The sequence below is a fragment of the Haemaphysalis longicornis genome, unplaced genomic scaffold, assembly GCF_048455015.1.
Source record: "Haemaphysalis longicornis isolate Haplotype H1 unplaced genomic scaffold, Haemaphysalis longicornis Haplotype H1 scaffold_2, whole genome shotgun sequence".
Classification (NCBI taxonomy): domain Eukaryota; kingdom Metazoa; phylum Arthropoda; class Arachnida; order Ixodida; family Ixodidae; genus Haemaphysalis; species Haemaphysalis longicornis.
In genome coordinates this window covers 218472898-218499098 of record NW_027526295.1, presented here as the reverse complement: position 1 = coordinate 218499098, position 26201 = coordinate 218472898, and the positions used below count along the sequence as shown (strand labels likewise).

The following is a 26201-nucleotide window of genomic DNA, read 5'->3' as shown; positions in this document are numbered from 1 at the left end:
GATTTGGCAGGAGGCTGGCAGGGCGATGGTGTTGAAGATCTTGGAGACGGCGGTCGAAATGACGAACTCAAGGCGTTGGTAGTTGGAGAAGGGAAACGAAGAGTTTATATACAGCTATTTACAGTAGGATAACTGGGTACATGATTAATAAAAGGAAAAACTTCAGCTAGACGCTAGCTTCAAGTGCGCACAAATCGCTTGAGCTTCTCAACTTCGTCTAACTCTCCTACCCTAGGAGCGTACACAAACCGTTCGAGAAACGATGGCCGAGACTCTGTCTCGTCGCAAGATCTGTCTAGTTGCCCGGTACGGCGCTGTACCCTAAACTTCCGACGCGATCTTAACCTCTAGCCTAGGGGGCTCACAAATCCCAACCTAGTTTTAACGGGCGAGACTCCTTGTCCCGCCGGGAACTGCCCAGCTCAGCGCTCAGACAAGAACGATTTCCAACGGCCAAGTTCGGCCTCAATCACACCTCGAGATCACACTCTCTCGGGAACGCCCCTGTAGCGTTCGTACACGCGTAAGGGAGTGCCCAAATTCACGTAGACAGCTGTCACTCAGCGCGCTACGGAATATTCAATGAGGCGCCGCCATCTTTGGGTCAACGGCACGCTCGCGGACGAGCAAGTGCGCGCGACCCCGCGGGGTGAGAGCGAAAGGTGGCGACACTGGACTGTGCCGACCGGGGCGCGTTAACAATGTTGTCTCGCGGAACCCGGCGGCGCCGTCTGCGTTCTCAATGGGGGACTATCCCCGTGGTATTCGGTGGGCCAGACAATCCGTCTCCCGTGCGCACCGTGACGAATTGGCGAGGAGGAGGAGGAAAATGACTTTATTGATATCAATCCGGCATGTAAGGGTGGATCAGGCCGCGCAGGGCTTCACCAACCCCCTATCTCACTAGACCTCAGCGTGGACCGGTCCGGCGCTAGCTACTAGGAGTTACCTCCGTTCGCTTTTGCCGGGCCAGGGCCGCGTCGAGCCGCTGGATGGCTTGGAGTTGCGCCTGATGGTCAGGCGAACTGATGTAGTTTTTTATGTCCGGTGGCAGAGAGTCCCGCCCGGTTCCCCCCGCACACGCGTCACACCCCCACAGCACGTGGGTTAAGGTTGCCAGTTCTCGCGCACACACACTGCACGTAGCACTTTCAAACAGTCCGGGACACACGTGCCGGGCTAGGGCCGGCGTGAGTACTGTTCCAATCTGTAGCTGTCGTAAGAGGACCCCCTCACGTCGCCCTAGTCTCGGGTGAGGCCCAGGCAACGCTCGGCGGCCCTCTCGGTACCAAGCGAGGATTCCTCCGAGGTCCAGTAGCGGGTCCGGGTCCAGGAAGTCAGCCTCGTCCGCTTCCGAGGGGCGGGGGGAAGGGGGGGGGCGCCGCACGGTACGCGAGCTCACGCGCGAACCATCGTAGATGGGTCGTGGTTCACTTGGGGCCAACACATCCATCGTGCCATCACATCCAACGAGCAGAAACATCCAATTTCGTGCCATCACATCCAACGAGCATAAACATCCATTTTTGGCCACTGCATCCAAGTGCCATCACATCCAACGTGCCGCTACATCCAACGCGCCACCACATCCAACGTGTCATCACATCCAACGTGCCATCACATCCAAAGCTGTGTCATCACATCCAATTTCGGCCAGTACATCCACTGCACCACACCTCCAACGTTTCATTACTTAGTGCGTAATGTCCACAAATATATACCCAGAATGAACACGTTTTTTGTGTGTTTATATTTGTGTTAATATTTGTGTTTATGCGTAATAAAATCAGTTGTAAGCACCTACAACGTTTAATTACTTAGTGCGTAATGCCCTGTTGCGTAATGCCCACAAATATATACTCAGAATGAACACGTTTATTGTGTGTTTATATTTGTGTTAATATTTGTGTTTGTGCGTAATAAAATCTGTTGTGAGTTAGCGCCGTCGTGTGTGTCTTCTCTTCTGTCGTCCCGTTTCAAGCGCTACTTGCGATGCATCAACACCAACTAGCCCAACTGTCTATTCTACTGCTTTACTGCACGTCCGAGGATCTTTGACTTGTTGCCAAGCCTGCACTCCGCGCATAACGTAACGTCACAGGCCGAACCGCCACTACAAATCAGTCGATGCCTAAAACCGTTCGTCTTGACGCACGCGGAACGTCCTGAAAGGCCGCGGGCTGACAGGACCCTCCGATACGCAAACGGCAAAAGAACACACACACCCGTGATGCCTTGGAAGCTCATTGATGCTATGGGTGAATGCCTGGAATTTATGTATAAAGTAGGACTCCCTCTGCTCGCGTTCGAGGGAAGAGCGGAAGCCGGACTGCAGGAGTGAATTCTGATATGCTCAATGGAATGGTCCGGCAGGCGCATATGTTTGGAAAATGGTAGATCCGGCTGTGAGGTGACGTGGGATTTGTGGTTGTTGAATCTGAGCCGGAGTGCATTCTCGGTCTGGCCAATATAGTGCTTGCCACACATTTCGCAGTGCAGTCCTGTATACGACGTTACTGGAAAATTTGGAAAAGTTAGATTTTTCCGTATTGGTTGGGGTGATGAGGGGACAGATTTTGCAGCGCGTTTTTCCGCATGGGCGGCAGCCTGAGTGTGGTTTCGTGACCCCAATTTTAGCCTTAACAAGCATATCTCTTAAGTTCTTGTCTTTACGATACACTACACGGGGTGGCTCGGGGAAGATAGCTGACAGGTGCTCACTTTGTCTGATCATGTTGAAATGCCTGCTCAGTATGTTGTTTACTCGTGGCATGCTCGCACCGTATGTTAATACCAGGTTGGTCTGAGGTGTTTCCCTTTTTTTGTGAATTGGCTTTTGACAATGCTGACTGGCGGTCTGTTCGGCGGGCCCGGTTGGTTGCGTCATCAATTATATTTTCTGGGTAATTTTGATTCAGGAGGATGTTCTTTAGATTTTGCGAGTTTCTATCAAATTCTTCGACATCAGAACAGATTCGGCGGTATCTGTATGTCTGCGAGTATGGTATTCCAACTTTGCAATGTCGTGGGTGGTTGATGTCAAAATGCAGGTACTGTTAGCGATCCGTGGGTTTTTTGTAGACGGTGGTCGCGAGGGAGTTGCCATGTACCTGAAGGGTTACATCCAAAAAGTTGATAGTATCTTGAGATATGTCGTGGGTAAACTTGATTGATTGATGGATTGATCAGACAACATGATCAGACAAAGTGAGCACCTGTCAGCTATCTTCCCCGAGCCACCCCGTGTAATGTATCGTAAAGACAAGAACTTAAGAGATATGCTTTTTAAGGCTAAAATTGGGGTCACGAAACAACACTCAGGCTTCCGCCCATGCGGGAAAATGCGCTGCAAAATCTGTCCCCTCATCACCCCAACCGACACGGCAAAATCTAACTTTTCCAAATTTTCCAGTAACGTCGTATACAGGACTGCACTGCGAAATGTGTGGCAAGCACTATATTGGCCAGACCGAGAATGCACTCCGGCTCAGATTCAACAACCACAAATCCCACGTCACCTCACAGCCGGATCTACCATTTTCCAAACATATGCGCCTTCCGGACCATTCCATTGAGCATATCAGAATCACTCTCCTGCAGTCCGGCTTCCGCTCTTCCCTCGAACGCGAGCAGAGGGGGTCCTACTTTATACATAAATTCCAGGCATTCACCCATGGCATCAATGAGGACCCGGGGCCGGGCCCGTTGGGCCGGGCCGCCTCTCATTCTTGCGGCAAAAAGCTGCGCCTTAGACGGAAATATCGGGGCCTTGCGGACGATGGAGGGGGTGAGCGCGGAACCGGGACCGTGCATACAACTTAAAAAAAGAAAGCAAGAAGGAAAAAAGTAAACCCCGCTTTAGGGACTAAGTCAAGCAAAACACTCCGAAACTCCGAAACTGTTGGCAACAAAAACGAGAAACGTGTCAGTCGAATTCTTTCACTATACATTTGGAAATGAGGGGCTCGTTAGGAAATACAGAAAGAAATGCCGGCAGTCTACAACGCCAAAGAAGACATAGGGGAATGGTTAGACTATTTTTTACCGTTAGTGACGTTACATTATTTTTTTTAATTATAACGTGAGAAAGAAAGAAAGAAAAACAAGCGCCCAGAGTGGGGACCGAGCCCACGCCTTTCGATTAGATCTCGAATGCCTTATCAATTCGGCTATCTGTGCGACTGTGTTCTCCTTCACTGGCGTGGGTTCGGTCCCCACTCTGGGCGCGTGTTTTTCTTTCTTTCTTTCTCACGTAATAATTAAAAAAATAATGTAACGTCACTAACGGTAAAAAATAGTCTAACCATTCCCCTATGTCTTCTTTGGTGTTGTAGACTGCCGGCATTTCTTTCTGTGTGCCTTTCCCATGTTCCGACCACGTAAACAGCGTTGTTAGTGTTGTGGTTGCCAAAGAAGCCTTACCGATTAAAAAATTACCTTTAATAGGATGGGTATACCGAAGTTTTTTAACGAACGGGATCGATAGACCGAAAAAATTAAAAATGCTGTCTTGAGGCTGCCGCTCTTGAGGAGGCCCAGGCGTTTTGTTACACACCTTTCCTCTTCAGATGGGTGAGCAACTACATCCAACGTGCCATTACATCCAACGTGCCACTACATCCAACGAGCCAGCACATCCAACGAGCAGCTACATCCAAAAGCATGTCAATACATCCATCGTGCCATCACATCCAACGAGCCACCACATCCAACGTTGGATGTGATGGCACGTTGGATGTACTGGCTCGTTGGATGTGTTGACTCGTAATCGTCGTGGTTGACTTGGTCCTCGGCAGCAGGCTCGCCGCCGGCGTCCCGACGCTCCCGCGGCCAAAGTTGGCGATGGCCGTGCGGGAGTCGCTCAGGATCGTGGTCGCCTCCGGTGTGCCGCTCAGCGCCAGGGCGATGGCGGCTTCCTCCGCTTGCTCCGCAGACGTCGCTCGGACGCTGCAGGCGTTGAGTACTTTCCCGTCCGTGGCCCGGACAACCGCTGCCACGTACGTCTTCGGCTTGCGTTGGTGTTTGGCTGCGTCCACGTACACCGCCTTTGCGTCGTCGGCGTATGTTTCTGCCAGCGCTCTCGCCCTGGCAACCCTTCGCTCCTTGTTGCGGTCCGGGTGCACGTTGAGCGGGAGCGGCAGGACCACCAGGCGCCTTGCTACTTGCTTGCTCACCTCCTCCCGCTGCGGGGCTTCCTCCCAATAGGATTCGGCCCTTGGCGGGCGCAGGCCAACCCTCTGTAGGATCGCTCTTCCGGCTTTGGTTGTTGCGAGGCGAGTCAGCTGCGTCGTGCGCTGGGCCTCGCTCACCTCCTCCAGGGTATTATGGACTCCTAGTCAAGCCAGGGCGTCGTTGCTCGTACTGGCGAGGAGGCCCAGCGCCGTCTTGTGGGCCTTCCTTATTGCAGCGTTGATTTTCTCCCGCTCGTGCCGCAGCCATCCGTGGAACGCGCCGACGTACGAGCCACGTCTCGTACGTCGTCGAATTGGCGACGGCTGCGGCGTAGAGTCCACAGTGTTGAGCCCCCAGACAGAGTGGCGGGTTCTCACGCGCAGCCCGGGCGCCTGGCCGCTGATCTCATAAGTGGACCTTACAGCAGCCAAGATAATCTAACGAGTGATTGCGCAGGAAGAAAGAGTGGAAGCAAGGTGGATCCCTGCGCACGCGGGTGAATGCTCTCCTAATACACCCAACCAAAACGAGACGACCCACAGGGAGGCGCGCGCTATTACTCACCGCGCTCCCAATGTGGAGAGTCGTCCCGAATGCGAATGGTGGTCGGAGACCAAGGACCGAGCGAGAGGCTATGGCGAAACACTCAAGAACATGCGGCTTTCGAGATGGGCGTACCCGCCGCCACATCGGTCTCTGGGTCGCGAGGAAGCGGTGTGGCGAAAAAGACTCCAGACAGCGTCGGTCACATCACCGGCAGCGTTACATCAGATGTTCCCGGACGAATACCCCGAGGCCCTGTGCAGTGTGTGCAAAAAGGGACCGGCCAACCGGTGGCACGTTATGTGGGACTGTGCCACCGAACCGGACAGTGCCAGTTTCGAGAAGTATCCAGCGAAACTTCAAGGAGCCATCGAGTCAGCCAGCAAGATAGATCAAAAATTGGCCATCCAGCAGATCTTCACCGCGCTCGAAAGGCATGGGCTCCGAAAAGGAGCTAGTGCTCAGTAGGGTTGCGAAAGGCGATGCAACATTAGACCGCGTTGAGGCGGAGCCGTAAATCGGCCCCCGCCTGCTGCAGGATCTATGTCAATAAAGTATTTTCCAATCCAATCCAATAACATTGCGCAAGCGTTAATTTTTCTTATTTTCCCCTCTTACGCGTTTCGTTTCGCTCAGAATGATCATAGGGACATTGAAGGATCGAAACGAGCCTCAAAGACACCACGAAACGCTGTTGCATTTGTTCATCCGTTGCAGCTGCACGTCTTCATTGCAAGAGTCGCGGCATGTTTACGTCGATGCTCTTGGACAGGATCACCCGTAGACCTCGTGGAAGGCGCGGCATATACATCGATATCTTTTAACTACCCATGACACTGAACACAAACGAAGCCGCTAAACCGACTATCGAAAAGCACGATAACGCTTTTCGATAGTCGGTTTAGCGGCTTCGTTTTAGCGGCTCGGTTTTCGGTTTAGCGGCTCAAGAGTTTTCCAGGGCCGATGCACATGTCCTGACAGCCGAGCTGGCCCGGGGCTGTATAGACTATTCGTCGAAAGGCAGTTTAGTCGGGCAACTCGTCGCACATGGGGCATATCGCAATTCGAATTTTCAGACAGCTAACCTCGATTTGGTCTGGAGCATGGCTGTGGTTATTTGGGGCTTTAACAACGCGCAGATTAGAGACGCCAGTCACGATGTTTGCAATTGCAGGTCTTTCTTCGACATTCAGAAGGTGCATTTCTCAGTTTGTCGATTCGTTCTGGAACTTCAAACGCCCAGTTACTTTATAGCATTTGGCTGGAGAGCTTGATCTTGTAATTGTCATGAAACTTCGTTCTAGATGGTGAAGGCTCACTTAACGACTAACTTTCGGCCTTGAGTGATACGATTAGCCCGGCGAACCCACAGCCTCCCGTGGACTGTCAAGGGTGGATTGAATTTTCCTTGAGAGGCGCCTAAACTTCATCTCTCGCACATACAGGTTCGGTGCCCCCACCCTCCCCCTTACACCCACACTTTTAATAGTCCTTACTTTATTAAGCACTGAAAAGTCAATGTCATTTGCTTTTCTGAACTACTGAATGTACTAGCGAAGAACAGCCCTGTGACGAACTTCTCTACGCGACCGATTGTCCTGCTACGAATTGTACTATTACAAAATGCCCTATTACGAATTTTCCTTCTACGAACGGTGAGTAGCCCCAGGCCCATTGCCAACTCTGCGTCTCCAGCTCCGTATCAGACGGGCTTTCCCATTCATTCCAGTCGGTGACAATGCTTCCCCTCTCCCCTCGTGCTCCACCGCAACCCTCCTCCGCCGCTCGGCGCAGGTTACCTTTTCCACATGTGACCGCAGATGATGGAACACCGGCCGCTATATATATATATATATATATATATATATATATATATATATATATATATATATATATATATATATATATATATATATATATATATATATATAGGAAATGAGGGGCTCGTTGAAAATAACACAGAAATAAGGGTTGGCAGTCGAGAAAACCTCGGAAAGCAAAGGGGAGGATGTGGTAGATCATTGAAACAGATTAAGAATTTGGAAAGAAAGAAAGAAAGTGAAGAAAAAATGCCCGCCAGGTGGGATCCGAACCCACGACCTCCATTTTCTTCACTTTCTTTCTTTCTTTCCAAATTCTTAATCTGTTTCAATGATCTACCACATCCTCCCCTTTGCTTTCCGAGGTTTTCTCGACTGCCAACCCTTATTTCTGTGTTATATATATATATATATATATATCTGACGAAGGCCGGTCCCTCGGCCGAAACGTTATTAAATCTGTTCTCTTTTTTTACAGTGGTCGAAACCATTTTTGTATATATATATATATATATATATATATATATATATACATATAAATGTGTGTGTGTGTGTGTGTGTGTGTGTGTGTATTAGCGAATCCGAATGGGAAATGAGGGGCTCGTTGAATTAAGACAGAAATAAAGGTTGGCAGTCAAGAACTCGGAAAGCAAAGGGGAGAATGTGGTAGGTCATTGAAACAGATAAGGAATTTGGAAAGACAGAAAGAAAGTGAAGAAAGAATGCCCGCCGGGTGGGATATATATATGTGGCTAGGCGAACGAATACCCGGCGGTTCTGTTTACGCTGAAAACTCCTCTGGCGAAACCCGATAAGCAGCCATGGGCACGTTACCGAGAAAAAGTAACAGTGTTGCAGTTACTGTAACTACAACACTGTTTTCAAAAGTAACTTGTTACTGTTACAGTCACTGTGAAAAAAGTAACGTCGTTACTTTGTCGTTTCTTTATAACAATAAGCAATGGATCGGAAACCAAATGATACAGTTTAATAGAAACGCACGAAGGCGTGCGGCTAGTCAAAATTGCACGTAGTAAAACCCTAGACAAATGGAACCTAAAAGTGCGCGCGCACGCAAGCCCAACACCAACAGTCGTTATGTACGCCCCATTTTATTGCGTGAAAGCTTTTTGTTGGTGCAGTTTTCGAGTCGGGGAATTCCTTTGCAAAAGTCATTGCAACTTAGTATGAGTTGTTTCTCAAAGCTGGAATCCTAGAGGTTCCCTCTTTTCGGAGGTCTAATGTCCAGTTTCTTTGCTTTTTCTTGTTTCCGCTCTACTCAAGACGAAGAAAATGCAGCGAAGAAAATCGCCTTAGTGACCCCCTTCCCTAAACTGCGAGGGTAGCCGTGTTGTCGAAAGATGGAAGGTAGAGAGGAGTAACTGTAGTTACTCCTGTCTAACTGAGGCAGCTGTAACGCTATTTCTTGTTACATGCGCTGTGCAAAAAATTAAGTGTTACAGTTACAAGTTCCTCTAACTTAAAAGCAACTAGTTAAAGTTAAAAGTTACTTTAAAAATAACTATAGTTGTCGCTAACGCGTTACTATTAACCAGTTGCTGCCCAAGACTGGCGATTAGCATGCGTGAAAAAAAGATACGTTGGAAAGGAGTTAAAGGTAAGGGGAGAAAGTGAGGCGGGGTTTCTCTCTCTCGCTGCAGAGCGTGCGCGCAGCGAACTACTGTATGCATGAAGCACAGACCAAGCTATAACGGTGGGCAGGGTTGGCATAGAGAGAAAGGCTCCCTATTAGAGGAATGCAGAGAGGTCTCCCGGTAGGCGATGCGAAACGAGCAGCGTCGACGGGGCAGTGGCAAACACCGGCCGCACGTTACTTCGAAATGGGTAGGCCACGCGTCACAAGTTCGGCCCTCGGTCACCATCCCTCCCCCCCCCCCCCCCGAATTAGCCGTTGAAGCAATAAAAGTTCTCTCTTTCTCTCCGAGGACCAGACAGCTTACCATCAGCGATGCCACGAGTAGTAACGGGAACGAAAGGAAATACCACAATTACGCAAAGTACAAAAAAGGCTTTTAATGTACCAATGTAAGGGTAACGCACGAGTAAACACAGGCCACACGTTCCAGCTTCGCTGGTTGGACTCTTATTCGTAGTCGATACCATTTAAGCAATAAGTGTGGACAATTCATGGTGCATTGCTGTACCATAAAGTATTGTTACTCCTCATCTGTGCCAGGCACCGTCATTTGTTACGCCCTTGGCAACATGACTATCGTTCATTGGCCTTTTAGGCTTGGTGGATAAACTGCAAAGCACCAGCTGCAATCTCGGTCATCAGAGAAAAAGCACTGATACAGTATCCAGACAGCAAGACTTTGAGAAATTCATGTATCGCAGCAGTGGCTAGAAGCCTCGGACAACTGACCGGCACCTCACGCGCAGGTGCTGGTCGGTATAGGCGGAATGCTTTCCGGCGTGCCGGTGGGGGAGCCAAGCACAAGCGAGGGGCACAGGGGCGGGTGGCATGCCTCCCATTGTGACTTGGCCGTGTCGGTCCTGCTAGCGAAGGTGATGTGTCGGATCATGCCCTGGCAGTCTCGGCAGACATGACCGGGCAGTCGCTCGTCATGTGGCGAGCTTGCCTTTCGCTGAAAGGTGCGCGTGCGTTGGGTAGGGGCCCAATGCATGGCTGGCGGGGCGCCCTGAGCAGCCCGCGGGCTGCACACAGTGGCACAAAGGCCGCTGTTACGAATCGGCCCGCCGCAATACTCCTCGGCTGTGTGGCGAAGCCTTCACTACGTGCGCCTTTCAAGCAGGCCACCCTTGTCGGTGACACACTTGCAGCCGACGAAAAACAAGCTGCGACAGGCCTGGATCTCAGGCGCCTCGCTATCGGCGTGAATCAAACCGGCGTCGTCAGACGAGGCAGGCTTCAACTTGCCGAAGGACGCGGAAGCCGCTACAGAGACCTCGTCTCTCCCCTCTCTCGGTCTCAGCGTGCGCCGCTACTACCGACTGCTCACGATCTCTGGAAAGAGCGTTGTGTGTGTCTGTGCCGTTCATGACGTGTGCACAATCTAGGGGGAAAGCTTGTTTTGACCGTTGGTGCTTTGGGTATCAATAAGACCCCTCCAAGTGCTGTAGTTCATTCCTGTTTGAGCAGTGAATCAATGCTGTCACTCTGCTCGAGTCCTGTACTGTAACCTCGCCCGTCGGGGCAAACGGTTCTTTGGCTTCGGCTCACCTCTCGCTATGAATTAAACAAGTTACGTTTGCCTTCGGGTTCTGATCTTCTTCGAGGCAGCAACATTGGCTGGCTGCTCGCTTCACCACGCTACCACACGTATTTAGGAGGTGACGGAGCTCGGCTCGGGTCGGCCTTCCCGGACTCAACACCGTATACCGTAGCTTCGGAACCAGCAGCCAGGCTGTCGATGGGGCCACGTTGAGCTTGGTGTTCACAGTGACACCTCCAGGACTGTTCAGGATGGGTGACGATGGTGCTGACCCACTGGTAAACTGGAAAAGTGCCGAATGTGGAAAATGACTTGATGACCCCTGTTCGGTTCCAGTGGGGCACAGCATGTACACGGGTATTGTGTCGAACCCATGTGTTGGAATGTGTGCCTTGGTTGAACACATGTCGCAAGCTGTCCGGTAGCAGAGCTTGCACTTGATGCCCCAGGGTCGAAAAAAGGAGAACTTTGTCTGCTTGCACGTGAAGCAGACTCTTTTCTCAACGTCCTTATAGAGGGACCTGTTGGTGAGAAGTGACTTTAACTCTGGATTTGCGAGGACGTTCCTGATGTTAACAGCTTCTTCCAGGGTCAGTGACAGGCATTCCATCCACCTCTCCCGATGTGCTGTCGACCAGTTTTTCTTGCCCGAGTACTGGCACACCATTCCGACTCATAGGGCTTTGTCTGTGACGTCTCCAAAGCGTCAACCGTGTGGGCGACGCCGGCTGTTGCAAAAACCACGGAGTCAACACCGCTCGGTCAAAGCGCGCTTACCGACCGACCACTGTGAAGATGACCCCCACGCCCTCCTTCTTCTTCTTTGTCGATTTCGCTCCCAATTCTAGGCCATTTTGCTATGCCGAAAAATCCCTTCAAGGCCATTTTGCTATGCCGAAAAATGATGGTGCCTAACATGGATTAGGCGTCACAACACTAACAATAGTAGCACCCATAAGAGAATTGTTATGCATAGGAAAAAGTGGTGAAAAGCGCGTTAAGCGCAATACAAAAGCCCGACAACGCTGATGATGGTGAAAAATAAATGCGAATAGATTTTAGATGCAAAGCATCTCTTGCTCTCGGCTTCCTCGTCCGTCGTCCGTCGTCCATCCATCCGCCGGCCCAGGTAGACACCGGCAACACTGCCGCTCCAGGAGCCCTTTAAGGGGAAGCGTGCTCGTCTCGTGCCAGCCCAGGAAGGCACCGGCAACACTGTCGCTCCAGCATCTCATAGTCGGGGCTATGTTCCTCCCTTGTTGTGGCGCCCCGTCCACACCCCCACTGCGCATGCTCGGCTCATCTCGGGCCGGCCCAGGAAGACACCGGTAACACTGTCACTCCAGGAGCCATTAAAGGGTAAGACACCACCGGGCGTTCAGCAGGCCGAGCATGCGCAGTGGGTGTGTGGACGGCGAAACAACGACAAGGGAGGGACATAGCCCCGTCGCATCTAATAAAATTACACCATCTTCCCGTAGGGGAACCCTGAGTAGTATGCGAAACAGCCATGGGCTCAACGCAATTTCCCATTTCGTAGTTCCGGTAAGTGAAAAGTGTGGTAGTTACCATGGAAACCAAACTGTAAATATAACGGTAGCTACGTACCTCAACCTAACGGAAACGACGAACTGAAAACTAATGGCAACTTGAATCGACCCCATGGCTGCTTTGCATACTACTCAGGGTTCCCCTACGGGAAGATGGTGTAATTTTTTGCGGTTTTTCTTTGACGTGATCATGCTAAGGCTGACACACTTCCGAAGAATTCAAGGACGCCAAAGAACTTCTCAGTGAAAGCATTCATTTTAAAATGCACGCCACTTCAAATTTTGCTGCGCGCCATGTTTTCGAGTTTCGAACGGAATGGGTGTGGGCTATTTTTTAGAGTTTCTCGCTGGCATATTTGCTGTAGACTCGAATAATTTGGCAATGTTGCTGAGCAGCCTGTTGCACAACTCAGTGACCACAGTGCGGCGCGTGCTTGATGCCCTGTCCCTCCGCCTTCTTCGTGGACGCTGTGCGCTTTCCCAGGCGTTTCCTAGCGCCGAGGCCCTTTTCGTGCGTTTAGTTAATGCAACACAGACGCTATGCAATGTTTGACAAATTACGTCGGTTGAGGAAGTTGGAACCATTTCGTTGCTTCCTACGCAGACGCTGACGTCGGCTTTTCTCTCAATTAGCTGCATGAAAAGTGGGGCCAAAGCATGCCCTGAGTGCGAGGGAAGCATAGTAAGTATCGTCGAGGGGAGGGAGGCTGTCTCCGAAGCGCGCCGACGCATGGTTTGAAGCGTGAGCGTATGTTGTCTCGTAAGTACACAGAAAGCTGAGCTAGGTCGTATACTCGTTGAGGATGGTTTTGAACGCGAGTGCATACTAGCTTCATGCAGGAAAAATTAATCGGCGTAAATACCGAAGTTTTAACGCCGTTTTGCACAGGGCGTGGGATCTTCATCATTTTCTTTAAGTGCTGAGCACTTTAGAGGCCCGGCTTGTTGCCGTAACAGCTCGTCCGGGGTCACGGCGTCACGCACCGAAACAGAGGCTTCGAAAAGAAAACCGGTTCCCCTGGTCGGGATCGAACCTCTGTCCCTCACGTTACCAAGCTAATGTCTATTACACTGCGCCAGAGAAGCATTTCTGTCTTTATAACACGGGAGAATACGCTCAGACGGGACAGTACGAGGGCTACATAGTCAAGCAAACAAAAGAATACACTGAGCGCTGGTGTCGTTTCTCTCGTCCCTGTGTTGTTCGCGCTTAAGTTTCACTCATGGATGTTCACAAACTAGCTCGTCTCTCCATTTTGCTTCAATACACTGAAGTTATGAGAAGCACATCTACATGAAAATTCAGGCAAACACACACAGGCGTTCAAAAGAGGGTACGTCAGGTGGTTTGTCGAACGAATTATACACACTATGGGCAAGAGTCAAAGTTTCTCGGAAATATGACTGTTGATCTTGGTGGCCCAGCATGCCTGTCACAAAGCGACATCACCACAGACTGTACAAACCAATCAACACAAACGTGTCATATAGGGTGGTTCCCCAGGATAGCCGAATGGCAAAAATCTGATTGAGAAAGGCGCGATATCCATGTCTTTTCTGAGCGTTCGCTCCAAATGTCCCAGAAATAGACAGCAACTCTGCCATCTACAAAACAGTGATCAATTGTCTCTGGTCGAGAACAGAGGCGGCAGTCTGTCGACCAAGCTAAAAAAAGACTCCGGTCTTTCATCCAAATTTTAACAGGGAGCGTACCAGTGTGTAATTTAAAGAAACAAAAATCTCGGGCCTACTCCACTAAGGTGAAACCTGGGGAGGGGCGAAGCATGCAGTGTTTAAGAGTATTCTTGGCACCTTGGTGTTTTTGCCAACGGAGATGAACCCGTTTGGGGAGAGGGGGTAGATGTATACAGCGTGGCTATAAAAGTCTCGTGTCTCTAATCAGGAAGCGTTCTAGAGCGAGGCGTAAACGAGTGTCCCGATGTTTTCTTAGTATGCGTGCGTTACGAAGCGTTCCTGAGCAAGACGTAAACGAGTGTCCCGGTGTTCTTTAGTTCGCGTTAGAAAGCGTTCTAGCGCGAGGCGTAAATGAGCGCCCCGGTGTTTTAGTACCCTGACTACATGGGAAAAATCCCAGAAACCAGGGCATAGGGAATAGCGCGAAGCATTAAATATGTACTCAAGGCTAAACCGAGCCTGCAAGAAGCGAAACGTGTCAACCACTTCTTTGAGAAAACCCCGCGGGCTTCGGGCTGCTTCCACAGGCAGCGAAGACACCACAATATCACAATATCAGGGAGAAAATGTGCAAGCCGTGTTTGGAGCACGGCTTTCAAAAACGAATGTTGAACATCTCGAAAGTAGAATAAACGAGAAACAAGCTTCCAAACAAACAAAAAATGAACAAGCATGGGCGTCCGGAAGGGGAGGCAAGGGGGGGCAACTGCCCACCCCTTGGAAATTCTGATATTTTTATGCACTACAAAAAAGCTGCACATGTAGCTTGGCTGGCCCATAATTAAAATAACTTTGCCCTGAAGGACGGAAGAGAGAGAGAACGACATCGACATTCTCTCCTTTGTCCCGTCCTTTAGCCCAAAGTCTTTTTAATTATGTACTAGCGCAACAATCCACGCCACATTTAACTAGCGCAACAATCCACGCTACTCAAATGATTAGCACACTCAAGTCCTGCGTATCCGTATGGAACGCCTTTCAGGACTGCGGTCAACATTGCACTTTAGACACTGACTAACATTGCCGGTCATGTGACGGCAGTGAAACAGACTGCCTGTGCTGGCTATTGAAGATAGCGAACAATTCTGAAAGGCTTGACTTTTTTTTTTTTTTTCTAAACTCTAGATTTATGCAGTCTTACCGCAAGAACTTCAGTTTTCGGACAAAGTTGCAGCTATATCTAGCAAAAAATCTTCACCGCTACACCTAGTAGGGAGAGTGTAACATCCTCCCGTGCCGTCCCATCACCTTGTACACCCTTTCCTTCGAAATTGCGAAATGTCGGCACCACCCAAGGCCCGAAACAAAACCTATAAATCAGCCCCTTGAAACGCTTGTACGCCTGTACTGCATTGAAAGCCAGGGAGGCGAGTAGTATCTTTATTGCGTGAGCCATTTCAACAGACTTCATCACACATGTCATCTCGCAATTTGCCCAGAAAAACCCGCGGTGTCTGCAGCTGCTATTCAAGGAAGATTGACGGAGTGCAGTTCTATGTATGTGAATGTATTGTACTGTGTGTTGGTGATCAGTTGGCGTGAGTCGAGAACCCTCACGCAGCGAGACTGGACACTCTTTACAAAGTGACAGTAACCTTTCGCATTTTCTTTATTAACTTTATTTCTTTGTTCGGTAATAAAATCCGATGTATATCCTCCAAGTCTGGTTCTAATTCGCTGTTTGTACTTTTTGTAACCACAAATAACGCCTTTTTGGTGCTATCCAACCGTACACCCCCCCCCCCCCCCCCCCCCCTCCGCTAATGGATGCCCCCCCTTGCAAAAAGTTCTGCGGACGCCCTTGAGCCCAAGACACCTCGCACAACCAGAAAAAAAAAAATCGCGACTCAGTGGCTCACTACGCGAACACCAAACGAAGATTGCAAAAATCCGGTGAAGAGCCTGTATCTTGAGTCGAGAGCATTGTAACACCTGTATTGCAAAACTGCGTATTGCAAAACTGCGAGAGCGGTACTCCTAAATACGTTAGGTCACTATTCCAATTGACTCCGGCGGAGTAATTGGGTGTTGTATCCAATCCTCCCAACCAAAATCCACAGCTTTTATCGAAATTCAGGGCCGCACCTGAAACCTCACAAAATTCTGCGTAATGGCAAGAGCATTGTCCACGTTTGCCTTGTCGGTACAAAACAAAGCTCCACCATCGGCATACGCTAAGATTTTCACTTCGAAGGACGATAGCGTAATCCGTCTAACATTAATGTCCGGTATTATGCGCACACATAATTGTTCCAGGTATAAGCAAAACAGAAGTGGTGATAAAGGGCACCTTGACGAACCCATGAAAGAAGGTGAATTGGATGGCTTGTCGATTGTTACTCATATGCAAAGTGTTAGGGGTGATCTTTGCGCTGCGCTTTTGCCACGAATGCTGCCGTTGCTAGGCCGCAAATAAGTAAACAATAATAAAAATAATGAATTATGCACTAATTACCCCCAAATTAAACTGAATCCAGTGTCGCCTCAGCAGCCTTTTTACTGGCTGCGGCGCCATCTCTTGACTTCTTTTGCTATCAACACCATGCTGGTACTGAAACTATAGTCAAGAAAGGGCGCCATCGCTCCTCTTGACGGGAGAGTAGGAGCAATAGCGCCAGTGTCAGGCAACGTTATATAGGCGGTGTTGCAAAAAACAACACAAACACACGGTACTCACAAGAATAACACAAAAGACACACTGCCAATCACTGCTCCGCGCTTCCGACAGCTTTCACGTTGAGTGGAACTGCTTTAATTTTTTCATGAAACTGGAGTACCGCGACATCCAGGCTTTTCTTGAAATCCCTGATTTCGATCGCGTGAATGTGCCTGCGAATCTTGTGCACTACTTACAACTTGCGCCAAAACAAGAGTGTTTTCGGGGTCGCCATTCCGTGGAGTATTTTGCAGCTATGCATTCTTCCAAGTCTATAAATACATCCGCACTGTGGCGACGTCATAATCGTAGTGTAGCAGGTTATTGCTCTTTTGTGATCTCATCGAAGCGCGACAGGCCAGCTTATTTCATGGCAGTTCAGGAAGTATGCGAGGAGACTCTACCTGCTTCCTAAAATGGTACAGGATACAATTGTTCATGTGAGACTAACTAAATTGTGTTGAAGACACCGCTTTCCGGCGCCTACAAACTATTTCGTGTCCCCGTAACACCTTACTAAATTCTATGTACCCCACCCAATACCCTGCCACCTTTAACCTCTGCCCTGTTGCTGGCACTCTATACCACGTGGTATGGGAGTGCCAACGTACCCCTAGTCTTGCCTTTAATCCCAACCATACCTATGAGCAATGGGTGGAGCAGCTGACAAACTCCGAGCTCTCGGACCAGCGCCGAACATCCTCCTGCTCACGAGTATATAAAATGTTTGTCTCTCTCTTGTTATTGGGACAGAGCAGTCTTCATAGTGAACCAAACTTATAATCTGTCTTCATTCACGAAGCAGTTCATATCATGAATTTTAATTTATTAACACGTGACGTGTGTAGAGCACTGAACTCATATTAATCGTATACAGTCGAGCCCTCTTATAGCGAACGCTCGGTTACAATTAACGAACGAACACGGCATGACGGTCACAGCGTGCACTGAGGAAATAGCATTGGGTTTCAGATATAACGAACTGGCGTACAGCGAACGATCGACCGCGGCTTGCGTTCGCAGTCTCCACCTGATCGACTTTCCGCAAAGGCGAAGCTTCTAATAAACTGCGTGGAGATCAATCATCCTTGTTCAATAGAACTGCATGCAGCCAGCAAAAGAAAACCAGAAGGGGAAAATGTACAGTAAAAAGAACCTCGTCGTAATAGGTTCCACATTGCCACCACCCCCGCCCCCCTTCCCGACAACCCCAAATTCGTCTGTGCAGGCAGGGAGCAACGACGAAAGAGGGGTGAACCGAGATAAAGTTGATAAAATGATAAAAGACGTCGGCGAACTCACAGAAAGCTGGCGTTGGCACTGTGCCAACACGTGTGGGGAACATGCGTTTCTCCCGTTCAGCTTGTCTGCGTGCGGACAAAAAATCGGCGGAACGGATTGTGTAGGGCCACAAAATTAGCCCCGCATGTATTTCTGCAGTCCCCATTCATGATCGCTCGCGCTTTCCTCTCCAGTTCGTCCGAGAGAAAAGTAAAATAAGAGGAAGCAACCTGAAACGCATGCCATAAAACCGAAACTCGTCGACAGTGCCAATGAGGTGACATCGATTCTTTTCTTCTGACATGGTGAACGACCTTATGCAGGGAGCAAAAAACTTCGACTTAGTTAAGAGCTGCCCAAGTCGATATTCTCTACAATTTTTAAAGACAGAAGATCCTGAGCTCCAAGATTAATGCTGACCGATCGACGAGGAAGCGCAACAGCCCATATGACAATTCATAAAACATACATGCATACATTACCAGCTACTTTTCCGCTTGTCTCACCTTTTTAGGCCGGGAGTTCCGTCCCGGCGGGCGAGCGGCAAACTTCGCTTCATGGCTGCAGCCATGCGCCCTGCTATCGCCGCGCGCCGTCTACCCGATGTCCGCGGCCGCATCAGTTCCCCCGCCGTATGCGTGCCGCGTTTCCACGCGAAAAAAAAAACGCCTGTTACACTTAAAACGAACTTCGGATATAACGAACAAACTCGGCGTGACGGTCGCTTGTTATGAGTGGGCTCGAATATTATCTATCCTATTAATTGCGGACCAGTGATTGATTGATTGATTGATTGATTGATTGATTGATTGATTGATTGATTGATTGATTGATTGATTGATTGATTGATTGATTGATTGATTGATTGATGCAGTATCGATATTTCTGGTGCAGGCTGGCCTGGCGGCTCTCTACAACCCGGGAATCAACATGAAGAAAATTCATTACATCAGCATCAACCTGTTCGCGAAGCTTCAGATCGACACTGGACGAGTGGGTGAATACGCGAAGCTCTTTGCGGAAGTTGTTTTTCTGTTCCAGGAATGCTACGAAAGTACACATGGTTCGCTAATAGTGAAGCACGGTCGGATAGTTAAGCGGTTTGGACTCCACCGGTCTTGGTTACAAAGCCCGTAACTGAATTTGTCTACGCCGAAAATTAATGTGGTTGACTAAAACTTGAGTTTCGGCTAGTTTGTTACATGATATGTGACTAAAACAGCGCAGGGACGATGATGGAAGAAAAGACAGCGCTAAGGGTGAATATTTATTGCCATATGCATAAAACCCACGTATGACGTCACAACACGTCATAAATTAATTATCTTGTGTTTTTTGCAGGTGGCAGTAAAATAGCACTGTCGCCAGTCAGCACTCGTAGCGACCTTCCTTCTTCCGTCCTCACGTCCCTGCGCTGTTTCGCCGACAAATCATGCGTGTTGCACTGGTCACAGTGCAAGCAGCAACAAAAACCAAACAAAATAACAGTAGTATTATGTATCCGCATTTCCCTCCCCAAACTACGGTCAGTGGATAGCTGGGATACTGAAATATTTTCATTTATTTTGTGTGTACGAACAAACTAACATTAACATTACAAAATGGCTCTTCGCAAAACAAATTGCAGAAATCGCGCACAAGTTTCGTTAAAATGAAGGCAGTATAGGCGAGGAGAAAAACTGTGATCTCAGTTGAAGTGCAGTAATAGCACCTTAGTTAAACACCTGGATTAACCTAGCTATCAGCTCAGTTCGTCTCTCTTCTTTCGCATTATTTTAACAGCAGAGCAGGTTAGGCCGACAAAAATCCGTCCGGTTGAGACCAAAAACCCCGAGCGCACGTGAACGTGTGCCTCGCGGCGACTGCCCGGCGTCGTCCAGGCTTGCGCGCGTGGCTTACGCCACGTGAGGAGCTCCCGCCTTCGTCGCCGTTGTCGTGTAGCGATCGGCGCGCCACGGGTCCGCTACGCCGAATACGATGGCGACGAATCTGTCAAGCCATATTTTCAGTCCATACACGTGTAGTCGGCCACCGGACCAGCTGACGAAGAGGTGGATGGTCCACCGAAGCGAGGGCCGCTACAGGAAGATTTGCCCTACGCGGCTGTGCCGTCGGAAGACGACGACGAAAGGGAGAACAATGATTGCTAATGAATAAAAAAAAACTGTGGTTGATTCATCTGTCATAGGAATCGGTAAAACACGAAAGTGAAGTGTGCAGCGAAATCTGCAGCTGAGCATGATTTGCGGGCCGGCGGCTGTCTTGTGGGTGTGCCCGGCGAGTGACGTCCTGCTGGCGGGTCGCTTCGGCAAAGGTGAAAGGTGTACTGGCGTCATTTTCGTGACGGATATGACGTCAGTGAAATCTTGGTGTATCCCGGCATAAAACACTTTAGTGTTAAAATATAGAACCCGAAAACCAAGAATCATAAGTATAACGTACTCTTTAGCACTAAAGGTTGCTTCCCCGCAATAAGACCCCGTGTGCAAGGGTGCACCCTTTACAGGCAGCTTGCTTCGTTGTACTGGCGTCATTTCCGCGGCGGATATGCCGTCATTGAAATTTTTGTGCACCGAGGAATAAAACACTTTCGTATTAAAAACACTGTACATACTTTAATGCTCTTTGCTTTACAGTGCCATCCAAAACGGCTTTGCACTACTGAAGTGCGGCTGCTCCCTCTCTCCTGGGATTAGCTGAGGGGAGAGGCTGGACGTCTATCCCCAGCTCTGCTGTTTCTCCATGCCTTGCAGCGCTAGAGCAAGCTGCGCCAATCTTTTTCACCCGTGTTAACCATTGTCGGCAGGACTTGGGCTTCCACCGGCCGGGCAGCATCCGGCTGGCGTCGCACCCGACGAGGATGGACGAATTCCGCTACCAGATGCAGAGGCAGGGCTGGCAACAGGCGCCCCAGAAGCTCATCAGCGTCGACGAGATCAGGGATCACGTGCCTTTCATCAACGTCGATAAGGTGTGTGTATGCCCGCTCGGCCCGCTGCTCTGCGCAAAGCAATTATTGTCTATTTGTTATTTATGTTTTTATTCCCGCATGGTGTCACTTATGCTGTTCCTTAGCGTTCACTCACCATACCTGCCCTCAAGGAGGAAGGGGGAGTGGTGCGGCGAGATTTGCCGCAGCGGCTACATTGATGAAATGCGAATTGGGCTTTGAACGCTATACCCCTGCATTTGAGTGAAGCGGGGCGTAGCTGGTGGTTAGATATAAATGTAGGTTTTCTTTGGGTCTTTAAAGCAGTGGTTCTAATATGGGGGTTCGCGGACCCTTGGGGTCCGCGAGGAAATTTTAGAGGTCCGCCAAACCCTCCCTGAACGTTGCAACCCCCGCCCAACTCATTTTAAACGTTTTGCTAAACCTTGCTGGAAGCGCAAAAAAGGTGGCTTCGCTACATGACGTTTAATTTTTGGTGTAGCTAGTCTAGCGTAGCCCATGGTATGGTGTTGGCTTTTTTGCACGACACGTCAGCTTTGCGAGAAGCCACACGCAGAAACGGCAGCCTGCATGTGTTTGGGTGAATGTTAGCTGCAAGACCAAATTGTTTGACAAAAGGACTCGCATCAGCATAAAAGTCAGATATACAAGCCGGGAATTGAATAAGTATGTTGGAGACTGTAGCTGCAAGTGCAACTTTTAAGAAATTATGACTCGAATTAACGTACTTCATTGTTGGGACCCCATCACTTTTGCAAGCCCGGAAGGGGTCCCCAACACACCCATGGGTGGGAGCCGCTGCTTTAAAGGAACCATAAAAACAGAACACATCCTTGTTTTATCTCAAAGAAGCCCTTGGTAACCCACGTAACTTCACTGCCACCCGAAGGACGTTGCATATAGACGCACAAAACACTTATCCTCTTGTTATTACCCCCTGGCTCGGAGCTCCTTGGCTGCCTGCCGGAAGTTCAGCCGGTGGTCCAGGGTGAGTCCCAGGTACCGCACCCTGGTCTTCCACTGGAGCTCCTCACCATCGATGGTCAGGCGCCGGGTCCGTGCACGGGCGGCGGCGTCTGGATGCACCAGCATGGCGTCTGTCTTTGACGCCGACAGCTGTAGGCCGACGCCCGCCAGCTTGGCCCGGACTGCCTCCATGGCCGCCTGCAGCTGCCGCACAATGGCTCGGCCCTGACCCTTGGGCCCCATCACCCACAGGGCGATGTCGTCGGCGTACACCGAAATGTACACTCGGTGGCCCCCTCCTCTGGGCAGGCAGCCTGGCAGGGCGGCCATCACCAGGTTGAAGAGGAAGGGGCTGATGACGGAGCCCTGTGGGGTGCCCACGTCCACCGGCTGGGGGGCCGACAGGGCGTCTTCCACCTGCACCTGCGCCGTGCGGCCCGTCAGGAACGCCTCGACAAAGCCCCGCAGCTTGCCCCCAATGCCAGCCTCCTCCATGGCCAGGGAGATGGCACGACGCTGCAGGTTGTAGCTGGCGGACCGGGGCACTCGGCTGTGCCTTCAGTGGGTCCCCGCCCACATCGGCCTGGACGGAAACGAGCGGACAGACGAACTGGCCGCCGGGGCTCACGCGCTGCCTCCCTCGGACATGTTGGCCCAGGCGGCAGCGGACGACGCCCGCCTGCTCATCCAGCGACACCTCCGCACCCGGCATCCAGACCCGCGGCTGCGTGTCGGAGGGGGTCTGCCGCCTGTGCGGGCATCACGCCTGCCTCGTCGACTGCGCTCGGCCGTCCTGCGCCTCCGCGTGGGGGCCGCGTGGACGTCAGAGCGGAAGCACCGACTGGGGCGGGTGGCCAGTCCCGCCTGCACTCACTGCCGAGCGCCCGTGCAGTCCCTGCCGCATGTACTGTACGAGTGCCCCAAGTTTGCGGCAGGGCGGGCGGAGCTTCTGGCCGTGCTCCGAGGAGTGCGGCCGCTCAAGGAACTGCTTTGGCCCCCAGGAAATGCCAGGGAGCGGCACAAAGTGCTCGAGGCCCTGGGAGCATACCTGGGGGCCTCGGGGCTCACAATGCACTAAGCTACAACTCTACGTAACTGCCCGGGTCGCAGTGGAGTGTAGCTGTTAGGGCAGAATTCCTGTGTGTGTGTGTGTGTGTGTGTGTGTGTGTGTGTGTGTGTGTGTGTGTGTGTGTGTGTGTGTGTGTGTGCGTGTGCGTGTGCGTGTGCGTGTGCGTGTGCGTGTGCGTGTGCGTGTGCGCGTGCGTGCGTGCGTGCGTGCGTGCGTGCGTGCGTGCGTGCGTGCGTGCGTGCGTGCACGCGCGCGTATAAGTGTGCAGGTGTCCTACTCCTTCGTGTCCTGTATTTTGATATTTATTTATTTGTCTAGTGTTTCGTTTTTTTTTTTTTTTTTTTCTTTCACCTAACGTTGTATATAGGTTATTCTTAACCATGTTTTATATATTTATGTTAGCCCTCTACCCTATCCCCCTATTCCTCCGTACTCTTTCCTCCCTATCCCACCTCCCCTACACCAGCAGGCGTTCCGGTGTCCGCCCCTAGGCGAGACAATTTACGCCTGTTGGTGGAACTTCCTTTCTTGCTTTTTGTGCAATAAATACATACATATTACCCAAGAAAGGTGCAATGGCAAATGCCGATGGGGTCCCCTATTTCATAAAACGGCTGAATGCATAGCTTGCACTGACGTCACTGCAGCTGCAATGATGGAGCACTGCTTGCGCGCTGGAAGGCTGCAAACTTATCTGCCGCTTTTATCTCAAGCAGCACTGTACTGGGAATGTACTTCCATGGGAATGTACTGCCGATGGGTGTTGATATCACGTCTTAGTCTTTTTAAATTTTGTAATGGGTGTAATTTCCAAAATCACGTTTGCCTTGACTTTATGATTTTTGTTGTAATAATCCTGTAAAAGCTTTTACAGGATTGTTATGACAAAAATCATAAAGTTGTTTCTTGGGCATTGACATTGTATGGGTAACATTTGTGATCCCAAACCAATGTAATGTATGAACGTGGCGAACATAATTGGGGGACCCATCAAAACACACTTTACCCAAATATACATTCAGTCAATTAGTTTGAGGGAAACCTTGCAAAACAGTCTTTAGACATGTGGTGGGTTAGCTGCTAGAGCAAAAACCAGTTTGATATCTCAACGGGGCTATGACACGATGAGAAATCTCTGAAAAAAAAAACACATTTCAACCCTTTTCACTCTCTTAGCGGTGTACTGTTAGAAAATCCATCCTTGGTATACGCCATGACAGGAACATACCTCCGAAATTTGAAGTTCCTGGGTATAGCAACTTCGGCAGGTAGTGATGAAGCAGTCAGTCAGAAGTCCGTTGGGCACATTTCTCTCTCTCTCTCTCTCTCTCTCTCTCTCTCTCTCTCTCTCTCTCTCTCTCTCTCTCTCTCTCTCTCTCTCTCTCTCTCTCTCTCTCTCTCTCTCTCTCTCTCTCTTTCTCCTTCTCTTTCTCTCTCTCTCTCTCTCTCTCTCTCTCTCTCTCTCTCTCTCTCTATTATTATATATTTGTGTGTGTGCGTGTCTGTGTGTGTACACGCACACAACTTCAACTCATGCGCACTCCCATCATGATTGTCGTGTAGAGAACGTTGCCGGCATTTTCAGGTGCTCGGCGGCCTGTACAACCCTGCGGATGGACACATAGACCCGTACTCACTGACCATGGCGCTGGCCTCTGAGGCGAAGAAGAACGGAGCGCAAATCTTTCAGAAGACGGCTGTGCTAGGCCTGAGGAGGAACGACCCGGACCACTGCTGGCTGGTCGAGACTAGCCGGGGAACAATCCGGGCCACACACGTCGTTAACTGCGCTGGTGCGTGCTTCCTCGCAGTGCCTTCTGAAGCACCCACCTCCCATTAGCTGCAATATAAATCTTTCCACTGACATCGGCCCAGAATCGTAGCACCCATCTTTAATGTGTGCTTCCTGCATGCTCTTCAAATCCTTCAAATTGCCTTTGATTGTCATTTGGTGGCAGTAGTTTTCACACTCACGTCCTAAGGTTAGTTTTGCTGCTTAGATCCTGCAGCAATAGTAACTCTTTCTCTTGGACCTAGCCCCCTTCAGGCTGCATTGCAGTGTTCTTTCATGTCCAGAAGTTTATTGTTGCACTTATCCCTTCTATATATGCTGACTGGCACTCAAATGCAGTCCATACAGTTGTTCAGCCATTTAATTTGCGGGAATAGCTGAGCGACGAAAGCAACTTGCAACGTGAAAAAAAAAACTTTTAGCCTGATCGAAGCCCAAACGTCTTCGTAGATCGGCTACAGGAGTATTTTCACTTTGGCTAATATCAAATGAGATGAACTGTTAAATGACATATCTGAAAGAAACCTGGACAAGAGCGCGCTAATGGCAAATTTAACAAGTAAATATTAAAGGTGTAGCACAGCAAATTGTTAGGCAATTTTGTTCCGTATGTAAAACATTCTCCCATCACCTGGTATACTCCCCAAACCTTTTCGTAACCCAAGTCGCAACCAATCGGCATTACGTACTTTCTCACCCACAAACCATCTTTCCACCGTGGTCAGAAAGCCAGATTCAACCATGCAATAAACGTCTCATGCTTCATTCCTCCGCGCCGCCATCCATCAACCTCGTCCTCTCCACCTGCCACCCTCATCATCTCATAGTAACAGCGCAAACAACACGAGACAAAAATAAAAGGGCACAGACACAGCACTGTGTTTGTGCCCTCTTCTTTTTGTCTCGTGGTGTTTGCGCTGATATTACGAGTATGTACCAACTCGCCCAATCGTCTGTTTTAGCGTCATCATCTCAACATGCTTGTTACCTTCCTCTCTCATCTGTTGGCCAATCAGCGGGGAGTCTATGCTATCCTCTCCAGGATTCTTCTTTCTGGGCTTAATACTTCGGGAAAACAATATCTGGTACAGCTATTCTAAGAATATTCAACGTTAATATGCTTGAAGCACAGTGAAAAGCCGGGATAGTTGAAAATGGTTCATGACTGTAACCGCGCACTCAAGCCCCGGATGAGAGAAGGGAGCACACACATCTGCGTAGTTTGTGTTCCCTTCTCTCGTCCGGTCTCTGTGGGCGCAGTTCCAGTCATTAATGGGCCTAGTACCCTGCCTACCTGTAATGCGCCACACCGCATAATGTGCGCAACACCCTCTATTTCAGGCTTCTGGGCTCACGAAGTGAATGCATTGGCCGGCTGCGACCTCCCGCTCGTTCCAATTCACCACCAGTATTTCATCACCAGTTCCATACCAGAAGTGAAAGACCTCAAGGTGCGCTCCTTCGTGTGCCGTGTGTTCGGGCTCCCTCCCCCTCCCTTTCTTGCGGTTTC

The 26201-nt window shown here is 50.1% G+C and overlaps 1 protein-coding gene across 1 annotated transcript in view; it reads left to right on the top strand.

Moving 5' to 3' along the window:
• The window catches only part of LOC144169916 (dimethylglycine dehydrogenase, mitochondrial-like), a 58538-nt gene that overhangs the window by 15276 nt on the left and 17061 nt on the right, over nt 1–26201 (top strand). The window contains exons 3-6 of the mRNA XM_077699364.1: nt 18809–18907; nt 20721–20885; nt 24485–24692; nt 26033–26142. Coding sequence (XP_077555490.1) covers nt 18809–18907; nt 20721–20885; nt 24485–24692; nt 26033–26142 — 582 coding nt within the window. The remainder of the gene's footprint in view (nt 1–18808; nt 18908–20720; nt 20886–24484; nt 24693–26032; nt 26143–26201) is intronic.